Source organism: Martes martes (genome assembly GCF_963455335.1).
Source record: "Martes martes genome assembly, chromosome: 6".
Taxonomy (NCBI): domain Eukaryota; kingdom Metazoa; phylum Chordata; class Mammalia; order Carnivora; family Mustelidae; genus Martes; species Martes martes.
This window is the reverse complement of record NC_137893.1, coordinates 91330778-91355216: the sequence shown is the minus strand read 5'-3', so window position 1 is coordinate 91355216 and position 24439 is coordinate 91330778. Positions and strand designations below refer to the sequence as shown.

Here is a 24439-nt window from a genome sequence, read left to right as displayed (position 1 = left end):
GAGCCACTGATCCCCTTCAGGCTAACTTTTGCTACAGAAAAGGTAGCTGTCGGTTTTAAGAATCCTTCGGAGGGGTCTTAAAAATAAATCATCTGAGGGTGGGGGAGACCCAAACGTTGACATCACAAAAATAAATAAATGATGTCCCAAAGCGCCAAGGCCACAAAGAAAATATGACAGACGAGAAAGAAAGGAGGCCAGTAAGAGGAAGTGGGTTGTGACTTCTGAGCCCACGGTGGGCTGCCGGTAGCTCGGCAGCAGCGACGATGCTCTGGAAAGGTCAAGTATGGTGGCTCCAGGGTCTAAGTGTGCTTAATGGACCAACGAGCCCAAGGTATTTTGGAAGGAGAGAAAAACATGTTTTCTGAGTATTTTTCCTTTCCCCTTGCTTAGCACCACACCCGCCTAGCTTTCTTCCCAGTTGGGTCACCTGTTTCAAAGTCTGCTTCTTTAGTCGCTTTGATTATTTCTTTCCTTTAGAGAAAATTGTATCCACTTAGCCAAAAACAAAGAACTCATCTGAGAATGCTACATACGTGTGCTCTGTTTTCCACAGTCTGGGCAGAGAGCTATCAGGAGCCCTCCGCGCAGCCCATCAGCAGGCGTGCTCGTCTGCTATTACACCAGTTGCACAGACAGGTATTTAAGAAGCAAAAGAGTGGACTCAAGAATAAATCTAAAATGAAAACAACACTGGGCTCCACTGAGAGAGGCGAACCTGGGAAACAAGGCTCTTTGCTTCCCTGCGCTCCCGCTCCGAAGAGGACAAGGAGGGCACGTTCGGTTCAGCCTCGGGTTCGCCCCTGCTCCGCCAGCTCTCACATGCATGAAGCTTTCTGTTTTCAGAAATAAATCCTGCCTCTTTCCTCTCTCTTTCCTCCTCTGTGCCGATACATTCCTTGAGGGTGACCTGTCGATCGCATCTCTCAGGCTCCAGGAGACGTGAACTTTGACCTGGAAGTGCTTTTAATTTCTCCCAGGAGGAAGGGACCAGAGAGAAAAAAAAGCAGTCGACTCCATAAAACCCCACCTTCTGTATCTGGCATCTATAGGTCAAATACACCTGAGTTTTTCCGAAAATAAAGCCTCACTCCGACCTCACGTTCTTGATAATCTACCTTCTCTTCTAATCATAAATAACAATTTTTGATCACGCGGCAGAGCTGTTCCTCTATTTGGTCATGTTTTTCTCAATTAAAGATTCTAATGGCCATTGAAGCAAGACAAATTGCCCTCCTCATTTGTGTCTACAAACCTCTGCAACTCTTAAGCTTCAGAATTATAATGGGAAACAGAAAGCATGCCTTTGACTTTACAAGCAGAACGGTGGCGCTTTGTTACACTTCATAGACACACAGAAAATCACCAACGAGGAAGGGATTTGAATGGAAAGCCATCAGGTCCAACCTTCAGCCTTGGGCAACTCATCCCCTGTGACAATTCACACAGTCCAGAAGTTCTTCCTTAAATCTAACCTGAATCTCTCCTGCTTCAGTTAAAACTTGTTCTTTCTCTGACCGTGCCAGGAACAGAACAGCTGGTCACCATACACAGCTTCATAACTCCTCATAATTTTGAAGTCTGTTATTAAGTCATTTTTCAGTCTCCTCTTCTTGAAGCTAAATAATCCCACGTCTTTCAACTTATCCTTCTAGGTTCAATTTTACAATCCTTTAATCATCATCAATGCTCTGTGCTAAACATTCTGAAGTTTTCCATGTTGCTCTTAGGCTTTGAAACCCAGCTCACCTTTGGAATTGCTTCTCGCTGTCCACAAAGGCCCAAAGGCTCTATTTGAGTGGGTAACCTGCTGCTTTGTTTAGGTTATTTTGGGTACAAACCTGCTCCCGGGGCTCCTTCCAGCAGAAAAAAAAAACACGTTCTTCAGGACCCAGTGTTCTTACTGGGCGCTGGCCATGGAGAAGCCGTTCCCCTCCCCCAACTCCCACTCAGTCTCCCTCGCCAGACAGAGCTTTCTCAACTTACTCTCCCTAAATGATCCCATTATAAAATGAGTATCTAGCTAATCTGATCTGATCCACTTATGTAAACCAAGTTATTAACCAAAAATATCTTCAAATGTGTTCTCCATTGCAGATAACATCTCTGAGGGTCTTGTCCTCAAAGCCTTAACTCAAAGAAGAATGTCAGGCAGCTGGACAAGAGTCCCGTGAGAGAGGTTTAGGGCCTGTGGGGGTGGACACGAAGAATCCTTCTGCACTCCTCAAATTGTGCTACAGAGGCCATGAGTAGAATTATAAAACAAGCCACTCTGAGGTGTGTGAGGCTGGTCACCTCTTTTTGCAATTCCACAGGCATTCTCCTAGTACTCTCTCCTATCAAAATCAGACAGTAGATTCTGACACTGACCGTGTTCAGGGCTTGATACGTGATATGCCCTTTACCATGAAGCCTCTTTCCCGCCCTTCCCAGATCTGGCTCCTTCTCACCCTTCAGGTCCCGGCTCTAATGTGATGTCTTCAAAGAGGCCTTCCCTGCACACTCTAGAATACGTTCCTATCCCTCCCCTGATGCCCCATCATTCTTTATTGCTACATCAGTTCCCTTTACAACCCTTAGCACAATTTACAGTCAGATGCAATTAAACACGAATGTTTGTTTACTCATTTTTTGTCCATCTTCCCCTCAGAAAGCAAGCTCTTCAAAGGCAGGGATCCTATCTGCCATGCTTCGTGAGCCTGGCACCTGGCTAACAGTATCCACTCAAAAATAATTTTTTGAATGAATACATGCCCCCGCTGCCAGAGATATTTACATTTTAAAGCATATCTCTAATTATCATTAAAAGGGGGCTCTGTTAGCTATTATTAAGGGGGCAGGAGTTTTAGTGGTGGGATGGAGTAGTGGGAGGAAGGGGTAGGGGTCCTCCTCCTCAGACCCATCCAGTCTTGTTCGGGAGAAGCCAACCCACCAAATCCAGAGACAGCTGTTGCCTCTTCCAAGACCTTAACTAGAAACTGCTGTCCGTCCCATTGTCCTGCTCCTGCTCCTTCAAACAACTGATCTCCTTTCTAGTAATTCTCTGTTCAGCTTCAACAAAGGCATGCCACTTAACAGCATTCCATCATTGTCTCGGTGCTGTTTCCTCCGTGCTGTCCCCTCCTGAAAGGACCAGCATTACCACAAGAAAACATTCAGGCGATTAGAATGATCAGAACATGAGCAGTGGCAATTTTTGGAGACGTGATTACGAACATGTTTTATTCTCTTAACTAATTTTTACTTTCTACTCTTTCTACCATGTACTTGCCTCCATCTTCTTCTCATGCAAATTTTTTAAAGATTTTTTTCATTTATTTGAGAGAAAGAGCACCCACACTTGCCTGCATGAGTGAGAGGAAGGGCAGAGGGAGAGAATCCCCAGGCAGGCTCTCCAAGGAGTGCAGAGCCCCACGCTGGGCTCAATCCCAGGACCCATGAGATCAGAATCTGAGCTGAAACCCAAGAGTCCTGTGCCCAACAGACTGAACCACCCAGGTGCCCTTCATGTAACTTTTTTAAAGTTAACTTTTTGGAGGGCGCCTGGGTGGCTCAGTCGGTTTAGACATTGGACTTGTGGTTTGGGTTCAGGTCATGATCTCAGGGTTATGGGATTGAGCTCCACATCGGGCTCCTTGCTCAGCATGGAGTGTGTCTGTCCCTCTCCCACTGCTCCTCCTCCCCACCTCAAATAAATAAATAAATAAAATCTAAAAATTAACTTTTTGTTCAAGTGCTAACTCTGATCTCACTGGTATTTGAAGTGAGATTCTACTGAGGGTTAACTCACACACCTTATTTTCATCTCGCAAAATCCAGTGTTCTCAGCTCAGTTAAACTTTCATCTGAGTGAATTCGATTCAGTCAACAAACACACATACACATACATACATATATGCCTTCCCTATGTGAGGCCTTATACCTTGCGATTTCTTTACTACAAAGCAACGCAACTACATCAACAGGCTTTCTTCGTAAAGAACGTTACTTCATAACATCAGCCCTGGGGCCAACACCAGGAGCTTCCACAACTTTAATGACAAAGCATCAGGGAGTCTCAGGAGTAACTGAGCAGGACCAGACCTGGGCTCCTCGCCCACCTCCGCAAATCATAATCATCCACTGACTTGCAGAGTGACATGGAGCAAAGGAGTTTTCAAATGGCCATGCCTCAGTTTACCCACCTATAAAAGGTACAATACATCCCTCAAAGGGGTGTAAAGAGAATCCAGTGAGGTAACGTCTAAGTGTTTGGAACTCCTTGGCAGAAAGGCGCTACATAATTACTATTTGGTATTTAAGTTGCCCTTCATGTGCGCCAAGTACTTTATGATCATTCCTTAGGAGTTACTCCCAACAACTGTGAAGTTGTCTTCACGCCTATTTCTGCTTTCAGGACGAAGAAACTGAGCTGGGCAAAAGTTTGAGTGATTTGCCGAGGGTCACTAACATGGCGCTGTGGTCTCACCAAAGGAATTTCCAGGTCCTCCCCCTCTTTTAACCATAACTGAAGCCACATCTTAAATCCAAACTGCCCGTACGGACCAACTCTCCATTAAGTTATTCTGAAAGAGCCCTCACAGGATGGAAAACGTTGCAACTTGTTTTTGCAGGGTTGCGTGAATGGTGAGAGGTTGAAACAGAAACCAAAGTTCTAGAATTAGTAACCCCGACTTCACAGTCACCCCCCCCCCTTTTGACACATCCATGTTTCTCTTCACTTCCGGTAAGTACAACAACCTGTTTGGGTACCTTCCTCATCTCCTTGAAGAGCCTGTATTTTTCTACTAATAATTTCCAGAGCCAAACCTAAAGGAGCACAGAGCCTGGTTAAATTACCCTGAGTACCGCCCAGCCAAAAGGCATACTAGCATTTTCTACCCAAGTTATAGATCATGAAAATCAGCGTCAAGAAGGTGACGTGCAGGCTGAGGGCTAATGGAAAGACAGAAGGTACCAGCTTGCCTTGGTGTGAGCTGACCTCTTCCCCAGCAGCCACTTCCTGCACAACGCCAGTGAGAGGTGCACAGAGTGAACCCCGGAGTCACCCTACATCCACTGTGCCTAGAGAAGTCCTCCCCCAGGTTACGGTCCCCGGCTCTCTTAAAACGTGCTCCTCCATCCGCTCACCTATTCTCTTCCCTCTGCTTCATTCAGCGATTCAATTACTGTATAAAAGAAGCCTCTTTTGGTTTGCAGACCTGTACTCTCACAAAATGACAGGAAATGTGTGGACAGCAACATCTAGAAAATGTTGCTTGGTTTTGCAATGAGCAACAGTCAAATGACCTCTAAGGATCAGGTAGAACGGCAGAGCTCTTTAACATAAGTTTGGGTCGAGAGTTCCAAAGCAACTTAGGCCCTGCCCAAGCCAAAACGGTGAAGTAAGGGATTTAATTTCCTTTCCCTATATGCCTCTTTCTTCAACGTCTCCCCCTCTGCCAGAACATTCCCTCCCACCTCCTCTCCATCACTGGCTTGGGACTCTTCACAGCTCCCCATGGTGAAAGGCACCAGATCCATTTCCCTTCATCCATCTTCCGTGAAAACCTAGCTGTACTGTATTTTAGTCCCTTAAATCCTATTCTAACAAGCCTGGTAACAAGGGCCTGAAAGTCCTAGCAACAAGCAAGACGAGTACGGCAGCCCCCACTCACTCACAGTTTCACGTTGTAGTTTCAGTTAACTGCCATCAACCATGGTCCAGAAGCAGATGATCCTCAAAAGGTCAAGACAGCAGCCTAACACTATGTCACACCTAACACCTTGCCTACATCATTCCCCTCACCTCACCAAGTGGGCATGTTATCCACTCACATCATCACGTGGAGAAGATGTGTGAGTACAGAAGGGCAAGAGAGTTTGAGAGAAAGGGGATGGGACCACACTCACATAACTATACTATTACGATGCTTTTATTTATTATTAATCGTTGTTAATCTATTGCTGTACATAATTTATAAATTAAACTTTATCCTAGGTAGATACGTATAGGAAAAAAATTAAAAACGAAAGAAAGTATCTATAGGGTTCCCGTACTTTTCATGATTCCAGGCAGCCACTGGGGGTCTTGGAACATATCCGCCATGGGTAAGGGGGGGGGCACCAAGAGCAGACAGACTCTCAGTGGGGTGCCCTGCATATCACAGCAGCCAGTCTGCATAAATGTTGTCATTTTCAAAAACACACACTGAGAGTTTACCACTAACAAGTTCTCACGAAGGAACCACGAAGGGATCTGTATCTTGAAAAAGGAAACTGAATCCAGAAGGAAGAACTGAGGTGCAGGAAGGAATGGTGAGCAAACAAACTGATAAACGTACAGCTTAAACACTGAGAACGACTAATCTGGGGAGGATAAAACGAGGATAAAAAATATCAGACTACTGAGGAGGAGAGAGGAAGTGACGGCAGTTTAAAGTATGCCAAAGTTCTTATTTTATTATCCGAGAGACAGACAGAGATCATGATTAATTTTATTAGGACAAACATATGGGTTAAAACAGTGAGGATAACTACCAAAAGAAACAGAGAAATTAAATGGTAAATTTCAAACCAATAGAGGAGGAAAGCCAGCACGTACCTAGAACAAAACTGAACGAGGAAACATTCTGTAAATGGGAAATACTTGCAAGAGGAGGAAATACTGAAATATAAAAACCAAAACTCACACCTTAAAATGGTAGAATCCTGCACTTGTTAAGAGTAGCCAGAGCTGAAAAGCGTCAGAAATCCACGCTGCGAGTGCAGACCTGCAGCAAGTTTGCAAGGGTTCAAGTTGGCAGCAAACACCTCTGAGGCTGGTGGAGACCCTGCCTGTCCCCTTGAGTCACTGTTTACTTTCTGGGGCCCAGGGCTTCATGAACCGCTCTCCCTTTACTTCCCAAAACCTGCTCCCAAAACAGGATTCCAGATCACTTCTACTGACTTAGTATGAATTTAAGTCCAAGTTACCATCTCTGGACGTGTCTGGATTTAAGCCTTAGACATTAATTTGAAAAAATGCTCTAATCTATTAGCAGATAGATTTTAGTCACCAGGACATAATGGCAGAGACACCAGGGGAGAAACGGGGGGCTCTTCCTTGGCTACTAAAGAACAACACCCCAAGTACAGTCTCCTACTTGAACTGTTGTATATGACCTTGAATTTAGATCTAACTGGCTTTTATGCCCTCTCAATTTCCCAAAGTTACTTAAAAAACATGAGCAATGATTTTCCATACCCGCCTAGATTAAGACTTTGGAAATTTTGCCTCTGAACTATGGGTGGGCTCTCTCGGACATTGTCCACGCATCCTACAAATATGCTAAGTAGGGATAAGTATGAATCGAAACAGTCTAAACAGCAACACAGTCTTTTTCCTCTGTTCTCTTTAAGTACACTATTCTCCTCTGGTCCAGTCCTCCTTGAAGAAAATGTTACAGCACAAACAAAATAGAAGTAAGGTAGTTCAGTGATCTATCAGGCATTTTCTTCCTTGGGAAAGAAAAAAAATTTTTTTTATCAATTACTAATCAATTACTCAATACAGCTAAAAAAATTTTTTTTCTCTCTCTCTCTCACATCCCTAACACTGTTTTAAGAATGAATGATTTCTGACTTGCACCAAAACACAAAGTCTGGACACATCGGATCGAGGATAGGTGTGTTTCTTGGACACATATCACTTGAAAACCTGCCAGACTATTTAGTTGGAAGTAAACCTATTAACTGGGACACATGCATGTGGAAAACGTGATCTTGCTGTGACAGCCACAGCTCCTTGTGAACACAAGTCCTGTATGAGGAGGAAGCCTTGTGAGAGCTGGGAAGCCGGGGGAAAGAGCAGAAGAGGGACATGAGCGTGTTTTAATGGCTGTGATAATTTGCCATGAAAGGACGCGAAGGCCAGAGCTCCTTGCTGCAGCCTGCCATGTGCTGCTGAAGTCAATTACTGCCATGCAGTCTGCTCGCGAAGGAATGTGTAAACAGGCCATATATCCTTGCATCAGTTCCACAGAACGTTGCACAACACAAAATGCCTCTCGATGTGTCATTTCCTTCTTGGCCATCTTCCCAGCTCCTGACAGTCAGTCAACAAAAAAAAAGGACTGAAAGAGATTTAAAACTGCTCTTCTCAAGACCACATTCCACCCACCACCAGACATGACCTCTACCAGCCCTTCTGACTGCCCCCCTGCCCCATCCTTCTTCAAGAAAGGGAAAAAGGGAACACTTTTTTAAATATTTTTACCTGTTATTATTCCCTACAGTCAAAGATTTTTCAACAATGCTTTATATACTAGTGATGGGACTGATTAATATTAATGACAACCCAACCACACTTATGGTTGCTGACTTGTCAATATCAAAGTATGGCATTTACGTATAATTTCCATTCCTTGGGCACTTCAGAGACGATGAAGAACCAGGGAAATTCTGCAAGGCAAGAAGTAACCAGCTTTTCTACTAATGCTTTGCACTAAGGACTAAAATCCAGGCCCGTGGCGTCAGGAGTTTGGTACGGAACCTAGCAAGATTTTCCCAAATTATCTGCACAGAGAGAAAGATGATCAATGCAAGAACTGAAAGTCCAGAGGTGTCCGATGGCCTTAAAAAATTCTTCTGCTAGCCCTCCATCCAACACATTTTACATTCTCCCTGCCTTTCCCACGTGGCCAAGCTCTACATAAGCATCCACCATCTATAAATAAGCAGAGGGCATGGACCGACCACCATAAAAAAAAAAAAGTCTACTCTTTCACCCAACTGTGATGAAGAGTAGCAGAGGATAAATGTGAGCTGCCACTGACATCAACTGGAATGAGGAAGAGAAAAGGCCAAGCCCTTCACAGCCTCCACCCTTCCCGGGGCTGGCAAACAGGCCCAGGTAGAACAGAATTAGAGAAAAATGAAATGATGGCAGCCCCAGATCACCCTGATTTGTTTCAGCCTGTTACCTTAAGTTCCTAAGGTAAAATTTCTGCAGCTGGAAGTGCCTTAAGAAGGTGGAATAATAGAACAGTGTCTGAAGAATTATAAATGTGTGATGCCCAGGTGAGAAGGCGCATGCAGGAAAAGAAACCGGTTTGGCTGAGGACCTTAGCCTGACGAGCTGAGCGAGCCCAGGGGGGGTCAGGCAGTCCGAGGAATACAAATATCACCTTGCACTTCCAGACTGCCTCTTCCCTCCCGTAAGGGCCAGTCCCTACTCAGGTCAAAATGCAGCCAAGCAGGGGCACTCCTAGGTGGCTCAGCTAAGCATCTGACTCTTGATTTTGGCTGAGGTCGTGATCTCAGGTCATGATCTCAGGGTCCTAGTTTGAGCCTCGAGATGAGCTCTGCACTCAAGGCCGAGTCCACTTGGGATCCTCTCCCTTTCCCTCTGCCCCTCCCGCTCCTGATGCGTGTGCTCCTGCATGCACTATTGCTCTCTCTCTCTCTCAAATAAGTAAATAAAGAATTTTTCTTAAAAATGCAGCCAAGCAGGGCAGTGTTGCAGGAAAGGAGTTCAGTCAACACGAAAGAAGAGGCCGAGCTTCTTCCTTCTTCCACAGGGTCAGGATAGGTAGCTAGCTGGTCCACAGTGAACAGCAGTGTCCCAGGCATAAGTACACAGATGACAGCTTTGGTCATCTGTGACCAGAGTAGCTGTGATTTACTTCCCTAGGGCACAGCACGCAAAAACTCTTAGACACGCACTCATGTGTGTTAGGTTATCAGGTTCACAGATGTGCTGGCAAGTGAAACCTTCCAAAGCTGGGTGATAGAAACTATAAAACTTCCAGGCTCATCCATCTGAGGAGTCATAAAATACTTCCGCCCCAGACTGGCCATGTTGCCAGGCCAGGCTAATAACCTCCTTCTGTTCAAACAGCAAATGTTTTTCTCTCATTCAAGTATCGATCTGGTGCACCTTGATTTGACCTGCTAATACCAAGCACCCCAAAGTAACACTCACCCTTAATTCATCGGATAATTACCAAATATCTTCAATTCGAAGGGAAGTTACTATAATTAAAACTTGGGAGTCACCTTGCAGAATTTTTTTTTTTTTTTGAAGAAAATGGGGTGGGTGGGAAAGTAGGGTAAAGCCTTTGTGATTTTGATGGTTGGGTTCTTGAATGGAGCTTGGCAGGAAAGAATGTCTCTGTGATTGTGAATTAATATAACTAGAGGGCCTGGGTTGGAGACTCAGTTCTCTCCTTAAAACTGGTAAGAAGCGGACAGGACTTGAACTACTTCCTCCCTTGATAATAAGGCATCACAGAACTGTGCCCAAGCCTGATGCCTAGCCTCGTTTTTCCTGCCCTGCCGTGAGTGTTGCACACATCCTATAAATTTTGGACAGAAAACCTTGCAGAACTTTAAACATCCTCCAGATTAGAAAGTTGAGAGATCTTTCAGAAGAGGATACCTCAAAAATATCATTGTTACCCATGGCAACAATGACACTTGCCATCTAAACACTTATGGAGGTTGATGGAATTGGTGAGTCGATGAACCAGTGTCCCCATCACTCATGTCTTTATGGGTTTTCTCCCCTTCAATCGAGGCTGAACTGTATCTTGCTTTAACCAACAGTATATGAAGGAAGTAACTCCACAACAGTTCTGAGTCTTAAAAGCCAGAAGAAGGCCTAAAAGCTCCCACTCTCGCACCTCTGGGAGCCCTGACCTGCCATGGAAGAAGTCAGACTGTGCTGGAGAGACTGGATGGAGAGACCATGTGGAGGGGGAAAGGCTCTAGAACCACAGAGAGAGGGAGAAAGGCCCAGCTGTCCCATCGTTCCAGCCAAGCCCAGCCCTGTCGCCATCCTGCCAAGGCAGCAGACGTAAGAACACACCCATAACGGATGTTCCAGCACCAACCGCCATCTTCCTGCAGCCAATGAAAGACCCCAAGCAAACCTGCAGAAAACCCATCCAGATGAACCCCAGGCAGCCCACCGAATCCTGAAGAATTATAAACTGGTTGCTGTTTGAAGCCATGATGTTTTGGGATGGTATGTTATTCAGCAATAGATAACTGAAAAAACAGCAAGAGAATTAAAAGGATCCTGACTGTGTAGGGCGATTTATTTTTTCCATCCTCTGCATGGCCGGTGATACCTTTACCATCAGCCAGCCTCCCTAACTCAGAACCACAACTCCGACGTTGGGAAGTGTTCACCTTCCTGTAGAAATTCTCTCACTTGGATGGCAGTGGGAACCAAGGGCACATACGGAACAAAGGATCCTAATAGAAACTGATGTTTGAAAGAGTCAGGCATCCGAACACATTACCGTAGCTGCCGCTGCTCCACTGACTTCTCCTGCTGGCGAACATACGGCGGTCGTTCTAGCTCACTTGCCAACAGAAGGTCAAAACGCCTTGCCTAAACACGGGACTTACAAATTTGGGATCTTAGGTATGATGTCATGTCTTAAAATGATAAGCTGGCAGAGAAAACAAATGGCATTTTGTAAAGATGTGCACCGTTTTCATGTTTACGCTACTTAAGATGAAGGTTCTAATAAGTCATCGGCTATGTTCCTTTCAAGGGAAGTTTTATAACTGAGATGAATCACAACTGCAGAAGATCAAAGTGAAAAAACATCAATGATGCCATGGGGTACTTTTTAATCTTGTAATGAGTGATGATCATGTGTTCTTATGAAGTTCGTCCAACTGCCAACGCCAGATGTGTATATTAAGGACAGAAATTGTTTGTGATCTGACAGCACCGGTTCAGCTGCCAGAGACAGAGAACACACAAGGATGAAACCTCTCTGATTTTTGAGTGAAAAGCAAGTCTTGGCAGATGTGCTGATAAGCACAGCCTCAGAGGGGGGCACTAGAGCCATCGTATCCTCTTTTGGACTTCTCTTGGCTGCCAACAAATTGTGTGTATCATCATCTCTGCACAGCTGTCCCCAGGCAGCGGGACTACCTGCTCAAGGCACAGTTTATAACACTTATTAGTGTCATTTACTAATGAGCAGAAATTAGTAAAACCGTCTGCAAGAAAATAAAATAAGTAACACGCAAGGGAGCGGAGTCTAGATGATATCTATTTCCTGGAAGCATACGAGAAGCAAAACTCTACAGCAAACTCCTCTAACGCTGAAGGGAATTGATGCAGTAACAACTCAGACTTAATGAGCACTTACTACATGACAGTCGCTGTGTTACATATTTTATGGACATTACATCATTTAACATCTTGGCAGCAACCGATGAGGAAAATACCATCGTTAGTCTCACTCTAACAGATGAGGAAGTTGAGGAAATGAAGTCAGGTGACTGGTCTACCACCACCATACAGCTAACGGGTCAGTCAGTGGTGGAGCTGGGATTTCAATCCAGACAGTCAGACACCAAAGCCACACCCTTAATCACTATGTGAGGCCGAATAAAGACCCAGCCAGTTGACCCAGAACTTGTCCTTGTCCAAATAGCTAATCTACCAAAAGTAGCCTTTTCAATATATATTCTGATCTCTGGAGGAAGGAGTAAAATTCCATTAATGGGAATCAATGGTATAATATCCTCAACTCCATCAAACCATTACAATAATAAACAGATGGATACTATTTCTAGGACAACCACCATTTGAGGAATTATAATTTCACTGGAGAGATGGCTCAGACAATTGCATTGCCTTTTTCTCTCCCATCAGGAAAGACTTTTTCTAAAGCCCTACTCTGTCAAGGGTTAATAACATAAGCCAGTTTGAAATCTAAAGCAAGGGTTGGTAAATTGCAACTTGTATGCTAGACCAGACCCACCACCTGTTCTTGCAAATAAAGATTTATTGAAATACAAACCCCAACCATTCATTTATGTATTGGCCGAGGCTGGTTTTGAGCTACGTTGCCAGAGTTTAGTCCTTGTGACAGGGAAGATATAGCCCACAAAGCAGAAGTTATTTCCTATTTGGTACTTCATAGAAAAAGTCTGCCAATCCAAATTCTGGAGGATTCTCCATTTAACATTACATATGCACCAATCATTCCAAATCCTATTAGAGTTGAAGAAAATGGAAAATGCCGGGTATTTTTCACACCTGGGATGTGAAAATTTAAAGAACAATACTGAGAAGAGTGCTATGCTCTCCATGCCCAGGATGGCCAAGAGCAGAGCAGAAGGCAATAATCCCGTATAGAGACTCAAGATTATAGGATTAAAATGTTGCTGATACCATATCCATCCTTGTGTCCAGGCACTGAGTTTGGTACACCCCCTCATGATGTCATCATGACATCACATTGTCACATACATTTCTGGTCCTTGAAAAATGTTATTATTCAGTGGTCTGCCACTCACGATCTGCATCTGCTCCCCCTCCCACCCTCAGCACCCAGAGCCCAAACTCAGGTCACAAATACACCATCTGCCCCTCTATCTGGACCCTCCTCGCTTTCAGAGCACTTCTCTGCCTTTACAGGGCAGCAAGCCTATCAGCCAATTAATTCTGCCAATAACCTCTTGGGAATGAGGAAATGGTATCCTCACCTGAGAGAAGTGACTTTCCCAAAGCTACCCCGTTTCCTCACCTTCTGTCACCCCTTTCAGAACAGGGCTGCACCCACCCACCTTTCCCTATTTCCTCTCACAATCATCACTCTTGAGTGTACGGACACATACACAAACAGAGGCACGCGCACACGCACACACACACACACACACACACACACAAAATAATGGTTTTTCCAAGAAGTGAGAAGAGCTGCTGAGATCAGCAGGAAACATCTTTAAAAGATAAGTATTAGTAGTGCTAAATGTTAAAAGACTACTGTCCTGCTTTACACAAGACTGAAATGGATGTCCCTGCCTTTTCAGGAACTCAAGGGCTAATTAGATAACATGTGGCTTCCATCACAAGGCATCTTCCCCTGCCTCATGGCAGTCCAGGAACTTCAGCCAAAGCTCCACACCAGACCAGACAGTCCTGCTCTGTTCTAGTCACCTGCACTGCATAACCACTGGCTCTTATGACCAGAGACTCAGTGTGACCAGAGACACATTGCCTAACAGAACATTCTCAACCTGAATGGAGCCTGCACTGACCCAACACTGTGAGCCTAGAAGAAGCCATACACATGAAAGGAGGAGAAAAGAAAAACTTCAAAGACTGGCTTTTGAAGCAGGAAACCTCCCTAGTTCAGACAAGCAGTGAGCCTTGGTGAAAAGAGACAGCATCAAGAGGAACCGAAGGCACCCTACACTCCCGCTGCTAAATGATATGCTACTTGAGGAGGGGAAAAAATCAGTCCTTTTCTCTTAGTTTTAGGGGAAGATAGGTCACTCTTACTGTCCAGGCAGGTGTATCCTTGTGTAACAAATATTTCTGCCAGCTGTACCTCCACCACAAACCAAATTAAACTCTCTAAATACAATGGCTGGGACTCCCATGTACTCACTCATCAAAGGCAGAGTTCAATATGTTTCCATTGGCACATTAGTTTTCATGTCATATATATCAAATAATCTTTAATCCCTAAATGCAGTTAAATGCTGCTGTACCAAGTTTGATCAAATCGGTTTTGGGGGTGGGAATGGGGAGAAAACCTGTTTCTATTTAGATTTGGGAGAAAAATGCATATTGGCCCAAATGTGTACTTCTTAAATGAATGCCCGATCAACCTTCTGGATGTCCAGACAGACAAACACACCAGGCGGATTTAGACATGGTTTGACTCTATCTGTTAAAAGAAACTATCTATAACAATTACCAGAACATGACCAAACAACAGTGTTGTAACAATCAAGCAAGTTATCATTTGCAAATAAATTCTTTGTAATTAAGCAGTGTGCTCTTTATAAAGGGAATTGAGTGGGCGAGCTAAAAAGTTAAAACACATTCTTAGACCATGGGAAACACACACAAATGCTTTTTGACTAAGCTCAAGATTTTTCAGTCTGTTGTTTTCCTCCTCAGCTCTCATGGGTCTGCTCGGCCCTGTCTAGTGTGTACAGCACATGAGAAGAATGTCTTAGCCCGCACCTACAGTAACTGAGTAATTCTCCACTCATGTCCCCCAAGTTAGGTAAGGCTTAGCAATTCTGTGGCAAAGTTGACCAGTGTAATTTGATCTTCTACTAACTGTGAACTTCTGCTAACTGCCCCTCAGTCCAAATACATGCAGAGAGCATACTTGGCAAAGAAACCGTTTACATGAAAGTAGTCCTAATGCTCAGGGACACATTCCTCATAGGGTCCCCCACACACCCTGTTTACCGTTTCCAACAGGAAGGCGAGTACTTACTTCTGGGTTCCCGGGGTCCGTCCACTGTAACTTTAATAGCTCTGTGATAGGTGGCTACTTGGGGAGGATTTGTGAAGACAGTTATGGTCAAGGTGAAACTCTTGCCTGCAGATGTAAAAGGGGAAAATCCACAGTGAATATAAAAAGACAGCACCCGGGATAACAGAACAGCATAGACATCCAGATTGCACTCGAGCATGTCTGAGGAGGTAATGAAACAAAAGCAAGAGATGGGGCTCTTTATTCTCAATGAGAAAGCCTCCGATGGCCACTTTGGGGAAGGATTAAACTCGCTGAGTATCCAGACTGTCTTCACTGCAGTGCTCTACAAGAGGGCTCCAACTCCAAAAAAAATAATAATAATAATTTAAAAAAATGCAGCTCAGTAGCAAGGAGTAGTAATGAAAACAAAAACGCTGGCCCACTTGAAGAGGATTCTCTTCCTTCCATTTCTCTCCAACAACATCAGGAACACATCCAAACACAGACAATTTTAGAAGTCTTTATTTAGGATTAGGTCATGACCCCATGAGAGAACAATAGTAAATCACTGTTGATTATGTTATTTACTTCACATGGCTTTAGCATTTCATTTATTTAACTGCACTACAATAAGAAGATGAAAGAGGACGGTTCTTATGGGAATCATTTTAACAGGAGCCGGTGTCTCCTGTCCTGCCTTAATGTGCCTGTGGTATGATGATTTCATCATTACTGGAACAGAGCTTTTCTCCTCCCTGCCCACCCCTGCCCGAACATACAACCTTGCTGTTAAATCCTGAACTAACTCCCTGACAGTGACTTCTTCGCTCCATGTATCCAACGTCTCCCACTGTAAGTGAGAATTGCTGCTTTTAGCTGAGGGTGTGCTTCACTGAAACACGACATCCGATGTTTCAAATTAACAAGGTAAAGGTGATGAATAGAGGTGGGGGAAAGAAGACAGGGAGAAGTCTGGGAGCAGACTCGGATGTCTGCCTTCTCCAGAAGAAGATCCCAGACCCTGCTACCCAGACTCACTGACAGTTGTAATCAGTTAGATTTGCAACGGTTAGTCATGTCAGATAGTCAAAACTGCAAACTGTTACAAGACAGGAAAAGGTGGGCGTGAAACAGTGACTCAATAAAACCTTCGTGGCAATCTCGGGCCAGAGTGTGCACTTGGCCTGCTTCTGTACCAGACCTTGAAACAGCTCGTTTTGTTTTGCTTTGTTTTTTTGGTCAGAGACTGTTTTTTCCCTTTACTGAAAGCTTGAGGGTATTAAATCAAAACGCAAATCTTAAACAATATGTAGCAATGCAGAGTTTAATGCAGTCTTCTCAAAGCTTAATGTGGAACAGGTTCTACACGAGGCTTAATGTAGAACAGGTCTTTGGCTGTCAAATCTAGTGAATGGGTTTTCTTTTCAACCCCGACCATGTAAGTTCCTAAAATATGTTTAAGACACACATCATTTGTTACTCAGTATATATAGTTTTAAGTCTCTTTGGCTATACTTTTCCATGGCCAGTATCAAAAAAAAAAAAAAAAAAAAAGGAAAGGAAAGGAAAGAGAAAAGAAAAAAGACAAGACTCAAGTGGGGGGAGGGGAGCAGACAGGGAAAGATGAATACTGATTAGAAAACTACTAACTGTCAACCACTTCACACATATCTCATCTAGTCCTCTCCAGTTAGCTTCATCACCTGCAGTTCACAAATGAGGAAACTAAAGCCCAGAGAGGCTTAGTAAGTCAACCACACAACTAATAAGAGGAAAAAATCAGGGTCTGAACCCAGGTCTTCTAGGCCTTAAAGAGAGTGCTCTTCTTTTAAACTCTGTCAGAGAAAATTTTTTAAAATTAACAGATCAGGGGCGCCTGGGTGGCTCAGTGGGTTAAAGCCTCTGTCTTCGGCTCGGGTCATGATCCCAGGGTCCTGGGATCGAGCCCCGCATCGGGCTCTCTGCTCCGCGGGGAGCCTGCTTCCTCCTCTCTCTCTGCCTGCCTCTCTTCCTACTTGTGATCTCTGTCAAATAAATAAACAAAATCTTTAAAAAAAAAAAAATAAAAAAAAAATAAAATTAACAGATCATTTATTTCTACACGGGTTCCCATCAGCTCTATAAGACCAAGAAACAGTAGATATAAATCCACTAGTATAGTATCTCGCCAGGAGGAGGAAAGCATCTATTTTTAAAGTGTCGCTGATAGATCATATTTCATCCATTATAGACTGAATGTTACATGGGTTTAAAGAAATGCAATTCTCTGGTTAGGAACCAGAGGATTTATTATAAACATTAGGGCTAACTGGAAGAAAAGGGCAGCTGGCAATCTGAACTAGTTACAGAAAACTCCAAGTGTACAGAATGGGAGATCAGAAAGCTGAAGAGGAAGCCACCGGATCCAGATAGAGACCTCAAAACAATGTAGAGACCTCGGGGAGTGAATGGGCTGAACCCCTAGATTGAAAGGTAAGTGAGATTAAACCATACAAGACGCCATTCTGGATCAGATCAGTGGTCTGTGAGCCAGGACTGCATTTCTACAAGGCTGGTTAGCAAGGCAGCTGTCATCCTTGCCACAGATTGTAACAAAGCAAGGATGTATATGTCTCACTTGTCCTTAAATAAGTCTAAATGACCTGCTAGTGTTATTCAGACTCATGAACTTATCAAAACCGGTTCTGAGAATATTTCTATTTAAGGCTTTCACATCTTTGTTCGGATATTAAAAGTCATCAATGCGTCTCCCAAATTCAAACACCTTGTGTCGGAACAAAAGCCAAAATTCTGTTATGCTGAAAAGAAATAAAATGTATATATATATATTTTAAAAAAAAGAACAAAAGCCAATATAAAATTTACCCTGTAAGTATAAAGCACCTAAATGTTCAAAGCAGAACCAGTAAAAATTCCTTTTTAAAAGAGGTGGGTTTGGGGGAGAGGAAACCAGTCCTTGAAGTATGACTGCAATCTTCTAAAATCAAATCCTGAAGATCAAGATGTACTTTGACAACTAAAATAAAAATTAAGGAGGTTCCCTCTACCTCTTACTGCCCCTTCAGGAGGAACATGAACATAGTGTTCAAGAAACTTCCAGAAACTACTACCCAACTGAGTAATTGGTTTTTCACCTCACAAATAATAATGCATCTCCTAAGTCAAATGTTTATTTGAGTACTCATGATTTACTTAAATTTTGTTTAAAAATTAAAAAAAAAACAAAAAACTTTTTCTAAATTCCATTGTTTACTACTTTGCAGAAGTGATAAAAATGCTGACTTCTACCGAGGGAGCTAGCTAGCTAGCACTAATGACAACTAATTATATCATCCTTGGCTTCAGCTAGGAACTAGTTCCAAAATATGTCCTGCAGTCATATATTCTCCGAGACAAATACAAGCACTGTCACTGAAAGACCATTCTAACCTAACTCGAGAGGCTATCAGGGACAGTTGATAGGATAAGACTACAAGCAAGGATTGTATCTTGGACTGATATAGTACCAAGCTCTGTACACTGTAGGTGCTTCAAACTGCTTGTAGACCACAAGCAGCATGTTTGATGTAGAAGTGTGGACAAACAGCAAGAAAACTTAAGGACCAAATATTTCTGCTGAAATAGCAAACAAATACTTCTGTTTAAAATGCAAAGGAGGAAAAAAAAGGGGGGGACAACAAAAAAAGGTAAGCCACTCCTAACTTGATGCAAGTTTCACAGATGCTCTACTTTAATTCAAAGCACTTTCAAAAGTCATCAGTTAACCCATAATGACAAAGTCAGTAGTGAAATAACTCCTTTATACATCTAAAACTGTTTTTTGATTTCTGAGAATTTATCTCTCTACCACTGAAAAGAAAAAGTGTTAACATTTGAGAAATTTGGTATTCTTTATTTTTTCATGCTCCTCAAAATAGAAAATTGTAAATAGCTGGGGGGGGGGGAATACAATGGTAGCGACGTGATGATCCAGACTTCATCACTTAAGAGAAATGTAGAAGTGTAAAAATCAGAGAGGAAGCTGGAAGGAGTTTGTTTTGTTTTGTTTTTAGAAAGCAGGTCAGGTACACAGGCAGGTTAAAGGGTTTCCTGCCACTGAAAAACTGACCTTTTTTCTTTTTTTCCCCCCAAAGAACGGTATCTCTTATCAGTGTTCTCTCTTCTTTCGTCCTCTTCATTTCAGCTTGATATTATTGCTTCCTTTCATATAACATTAATGTCATGATATAAAAATCTATTATTAGCGATAAATCAATTTTTCTTTCTCTCTCCACCCACTCCTCCCCACCCCCAATCTAAGTCTCGAAGACAAGTCTGGACCAATTTCTCCATCCTGCCTCTGGCAGCAGACTGTAGCATTTCAGATCCTCCACCAAGTCCCGGCTGCTTCAAAGGAAAAATCCTACTTTCTTCAGTTAAGATCATAAGAAATATAGGGGGAGGGGGTCAGCTCTGTTTGGACATAATTACACTTCATCAAAAGAAGCTTTCTTCATCTTCCATGCGTGAAAAGTCTGCAAGCAGTTAAGTCTGTCTTTTTTTTTTTTTTAAATATAAAAATTGCTATTTGGGAAACCAGCCAAAACTCAGAAAGCCAATATAGTAAAACAGTGCACACCCTTTGTTTCTCTTTGAAGTTTCTTAAATAAATATGTTGAGGGTTTACAAAGTACACTATCACTTTGCCATAGTTTCTACTCAAATTGATCAGAGAAAAGTTATGCAGCATCTATATAATGCAAAAGCAAGGTAAATGGAAACACTAGCTTGACTCTGTAAGCTAGTGTCCGGTCTTCTAAATACTGAAATTCATTACTCCAATTAAAAACAAAATTAATGTCACATAAGAAGAAAGATACAGTTCAGAGCATGCAGGTAAATCATCCTGTTCAAATGTTTCTTGATTCCTACTAGAAAAGAGAGAAACTTTAATTGTACTGTGGACCTGCACCAATGACAGAAAAAAAAAAAAGGAAAAAAAAAAAAAAGAATGCACACACTTCACACCTAATCAGTCAACAGTGAGATAGGATGTGTCTTTTTTCCTTTTAATGAAAGTAAACTAAATCTGATGCAGAGATAACCCCTTTAGTTTTGAGTCTACCAGAGGCTCTGAGCCTCATTTTATTTCAAACAACCTTTCAGTGACAGTATCTCATTAGCATGCATCATTTTTTTTTAAGTTAAAAAGTACAGCTTCTTGGCCCTGTTCCTAGAAAGTAAACTAAAACTACTCATCGGAAACAGCCTTGCTTGAATTTCCCTTATCAAGTTTTTACAATGGTAATAATATGACATCTGATCCAAACTAAAGAGCAATTATCGGACATGGTTTAAAAAAATTGATGCTTCTCATTTCCTAATTCGAACCTGGGTAGAAGTCATTCCATAGGTCATTCTAATTTATTTCACCTCTGTGCTAAAGTGGTCTATTTTCTCTCTTCTTATCGAGACACTTAAAATGGAAATAGTAGATTCAATAAATGCATAAATGAGCATCATACTTCTTGTGAAGGACCATTAAAAGTCTCTCCACAGGAAAGTAAATAAAAGCCAAAATATTGGTTTCCTTAGAGACTTTTTTTAAAAAACATTAATCCCCTTTATGAAACAGCTATGAAAACCCTAAAAGAAATTATTTTCTATTTTATGATCTTTTTAAGGACTCCCAATATTTGAAGATAGATGCAGGAGGGGGAGACCCTCAAATAATGTGGAAATTATTTAGAATCTTAATCAGTCATCTGTCTAGACCACTCTATATAGTCACTGTAACACAGGGAACACATCATTCCCCAATTCAAATAAGAAGCCTTCTGTAAAAAACTATGACTTTTTAAAATAGATTCTTATTACAAGAGTAAGTTAAATCATACTGGGGTAACCTATGTGCTAAGTGAAGAACGTTACACTGGCTGTCCTTGCAGCAACTTAGAGCAAAATTGATATTATCAGGAAATTGATCCAGTGCTTTCCTTTTTCTTTCCTCGTTGCCACTCAATTTACTCAGTTATTTGGCTCCTCATAATTCAGAACTTGAACCTCCAACTGTTCTCTCCACCTTATGTGCTCACACCCAGTGAAATTAGGGACTAGTTCTTCTGAAAATACTGTTTGAATTTTCAGTATCATAAAACAAATGAAAAAGGCCTGAGCACTCAGAAAAACACTCAACTTCATCTGGACATATTTAAATAAAAGCTTAAGCAATTCTGTTCAGTGCAAGAAGGTGCTGATTTGTATACAGACTAGCCTACATTTCAACAGGAGATCCTGATGTGTTTATTCCACTATCAATATTAAAAACCAGAGACCTACCTCTTCCACTCCGGCCCACAAATCTCAGATCGTTGAACCTTGCTACTTGGTTTTTCATAACAGCAGAGGCATTTCGGAGCTCAGCAGAATAATTTTCATCGTTACCCGCCATGACAGTAACCACAGTCCCATCTGGTACCTCTCCGAGGGCTACCACCTACATAAAACAGGAAACACAGCAGCAATAATGGCACATCAGAAAAGTTTAGACACTGAGAACATATTCCCATTGCAAATGATGTGTCTTATCAGGATTTAGTGCTCTAGCCCAGTCATGGCAGATAGGAAGGAAGCATCTGCATATGGGTCAGGATGCCACTTCAAACAGACCCATGTTTCAGGGTCCACCCATTTCAAAGGCAGGCAAGAGTTTCCTTCATTTGTTGTTGGACTCCTCGCAGAATACATGTACATTTTTATTAAATCCCCATGTTAGGTCGTCCATAGGAATTATGGACAGGAGGAAGGCTGATGCCCCATCTGCAGATTGCATCGTACATATGAAGGCACCGCCTGTCTGCAGCCTGGAGAGCCCCTGAGGTGTGGTCTCATCCAGATCACAGGCTGAAAAAAGAAAGCCTGGTCAGCTCTATGGGAGAAGACATTGAGGTGAAATCTTAGAGTTCCTGATGATATGGAAGCTTCAATATGCTGTGGTATCCAACACTACATTTCATCTCCTTACTTTGGGCTACATCTTTGGCTTTTAATCACACTGCAAATAATTTCTGAAGGCCCATCCTACTGTGGAATATAGACAAAACTCTTGAGAAACTTAAAGTCTAGGTGCAGAATCAAGGATTAGAACGGGCTGAAAATGGTCACTGACCAATGAGTGGTAGAGGTAAAAAAATATATATATATGCCCTTGGACAAACTTGATTCTGTCTTGTCCCGTCTGCCATTTTGAAACGACACCACTGCCTCCTGAATCTTCAACAGCTAACTGGCAGCAGATTAACTCAGTCAAGTAAGGATCCTGAGAATCTCTAAGGTCCACAAACATTTTCACTGCTCCAAGGCTAGGGGTCACACTTTTAACCGAGGTCAGCTGACCTGCAAATTGGTACCTCTGTTTCACAGGAAGGCTAGTGAGGGAATGTTGGTGTAGAGGCCACACAGTCACACAGACACACTATTCTTGATCCATTCTTGATCATATCATTTTTCTCAACTAACTTCCAGGATCCTCTTTTCAGATTATTTCCATCTCTTCCTCATTCCACTTCCAGATGCCCTTGTGGTGACTAAGCAATGGTTCCAGTGAGAGTAGCCCACTGCTCTCTGATCATGACGCCCACGTGCTCTTGCCTGTCTGGCCAATAGCCCACTGATCTTTCTTCTTCTGTGCCTAGGGCTGCTCTCCCCTCTGTCGAGATTTCCACAAGGCAGACCTAAGCATCTGATTCCAGACTCCCAATACAATTTGTACATACTCTCATTAAAGCAAGTTTTTATAGTGTGATAAAACCGACACTGTAACTATGCTTGAGGGCTGAGTTTTCCCCACTCATGACCCCCACCCCAGCCCTCCTCTACCATATACCCTCTGTTCCATGCAAGCAAACCACCAACCACACAAAAAAAAAACTCATCAAAAAAAGAAAAAAAAAATTTTTTTTTTTTTTTTGCCCTGGCTTTTCTCTTAGGCTGTTTCTCAATGCCATGCCTGCCTTAGCACTTTTGTTGTTCAGCTCAAAATCCTATAGCCTTCCTTATAGAACTCACTTCCCCAGCACCCCACTGTACTCAAATGATCCTCATTTCCATGTACATATATTAGTGATCCATCTACTGCTTTCGACACACTAGTCCAAAGTTATGAGACTTACTCCCAGGAGACTAGATTATATTAGATTGGCCTTCCCTGACTTTGCTTACCACCATATGCCCATCGACCAAATGGTACCTAGCACATAGTAAGTGTTGATAAATAATTTTTAAATAAATAGATAGAAGTGCTCCATAAAGAGCAACGCCTCCCACGGCCAATAGTCTGCAAGGGTACCAGCTAAAAGTCCAAGGAAGAGAACCTGTTAAAGGCTGAGTCAGCATCCCTCCGTAAGCAACATGTTCTTGCACCAAACTAGGTTTCTGACAACTTTTTCTGTCCCAGAGAAGAAGGAATTGCCGACTACCCTACTGGTGACTCAACCTGAGAAGTCTCCCAGGTCAAGGGCAAATCCCAGGAAAACATAATTTCCTCCCTGCATACTTTATCTAGTGCTTCAAGGGGCTCCTGAATAGAGGTAATGTCCTACTCCTACTGGAGACAATATGCTTTTTAATTTTTCGAATTCACAAGGCTAAAAATGGGAGCATCTGAAAACACTGAAATAATTCACCACATTTGGCCAGTCTGCATCTGAAAGTCTGACCTCTTTTATATTCAGCATATTGTGTTTTAGCACCTGCCGTATGGCTTTTGATGTCAAAGTAAAGATGGAACCAGTAAGCATATTAATGAAGGCAGAGAAGTTTGTACTGCTCAGAAGAAAATGAATGTACCAAAAATTAAGAGGCCCTTCTTTTTTCCCACCTCTTTTTTACATCTGCGATGATGTCACGCAAATAACTTCATCTCCAGGAACCACAGTTTTCCAATATAAATTGGAAATAATTTTTTTAAGTCTGTATAATGTAGAAGATACTGTAGAAGTAGAGTGTAATTACAATGATGTATTTTTTGTAAGATGAGGAGGCTAACTCTGGTTCCAAGTCCGCTGTGTGCTAAACATGGGCTTTAACTTATAGGCATCCTAAAAGGGTTCAATTGAACATGTAATTCTTTACTTCATGTCTTGAGATGTTTTTTGGTGTTGCTGAGAGATAAAGGATGACTGCTAATGGGTTTCACTTCTGTCTGGCTAAATTTAAAAAACAATGAAGAAATCTGTCCCAATATA

The 24439-nt window shown here is 42.5% G+C and overlaps 1 protein-coding gene across 4 annotated transcripts in view; it reads right to left on the bottom strand.

Annotated features, from left to right (window-relative positions):
- RUNX2 (RUNX family transcription factor 2) overlaps positions 1 to 24439 on the bottom strand; it is a gene marked incomplete at both ends in the record, with an annotated part of 205001 nt that overhangs the window by 86251 nt on the left and 94311 nt on the right. For 3 of the 4 annotated variants that reach the window (XM_080805739.1, XM_080805740.1, XM_080805741.1), the window contains 2 exons: positions 15234 to 15338; positions 21534 to 21690. In XM_080805739.1, the coding sequence (XP_080661865.1) occupies positions 15234 to 15338; positions 21534 to 21690 (262 nt within the window). The remainder of the gene's footprint in view (positions 1 to 15233; positions 15339 to 21533; positions 21691 to 24439) is intronic. The other variant, XM_080805742.1, reaches the window with a different exon arrangement.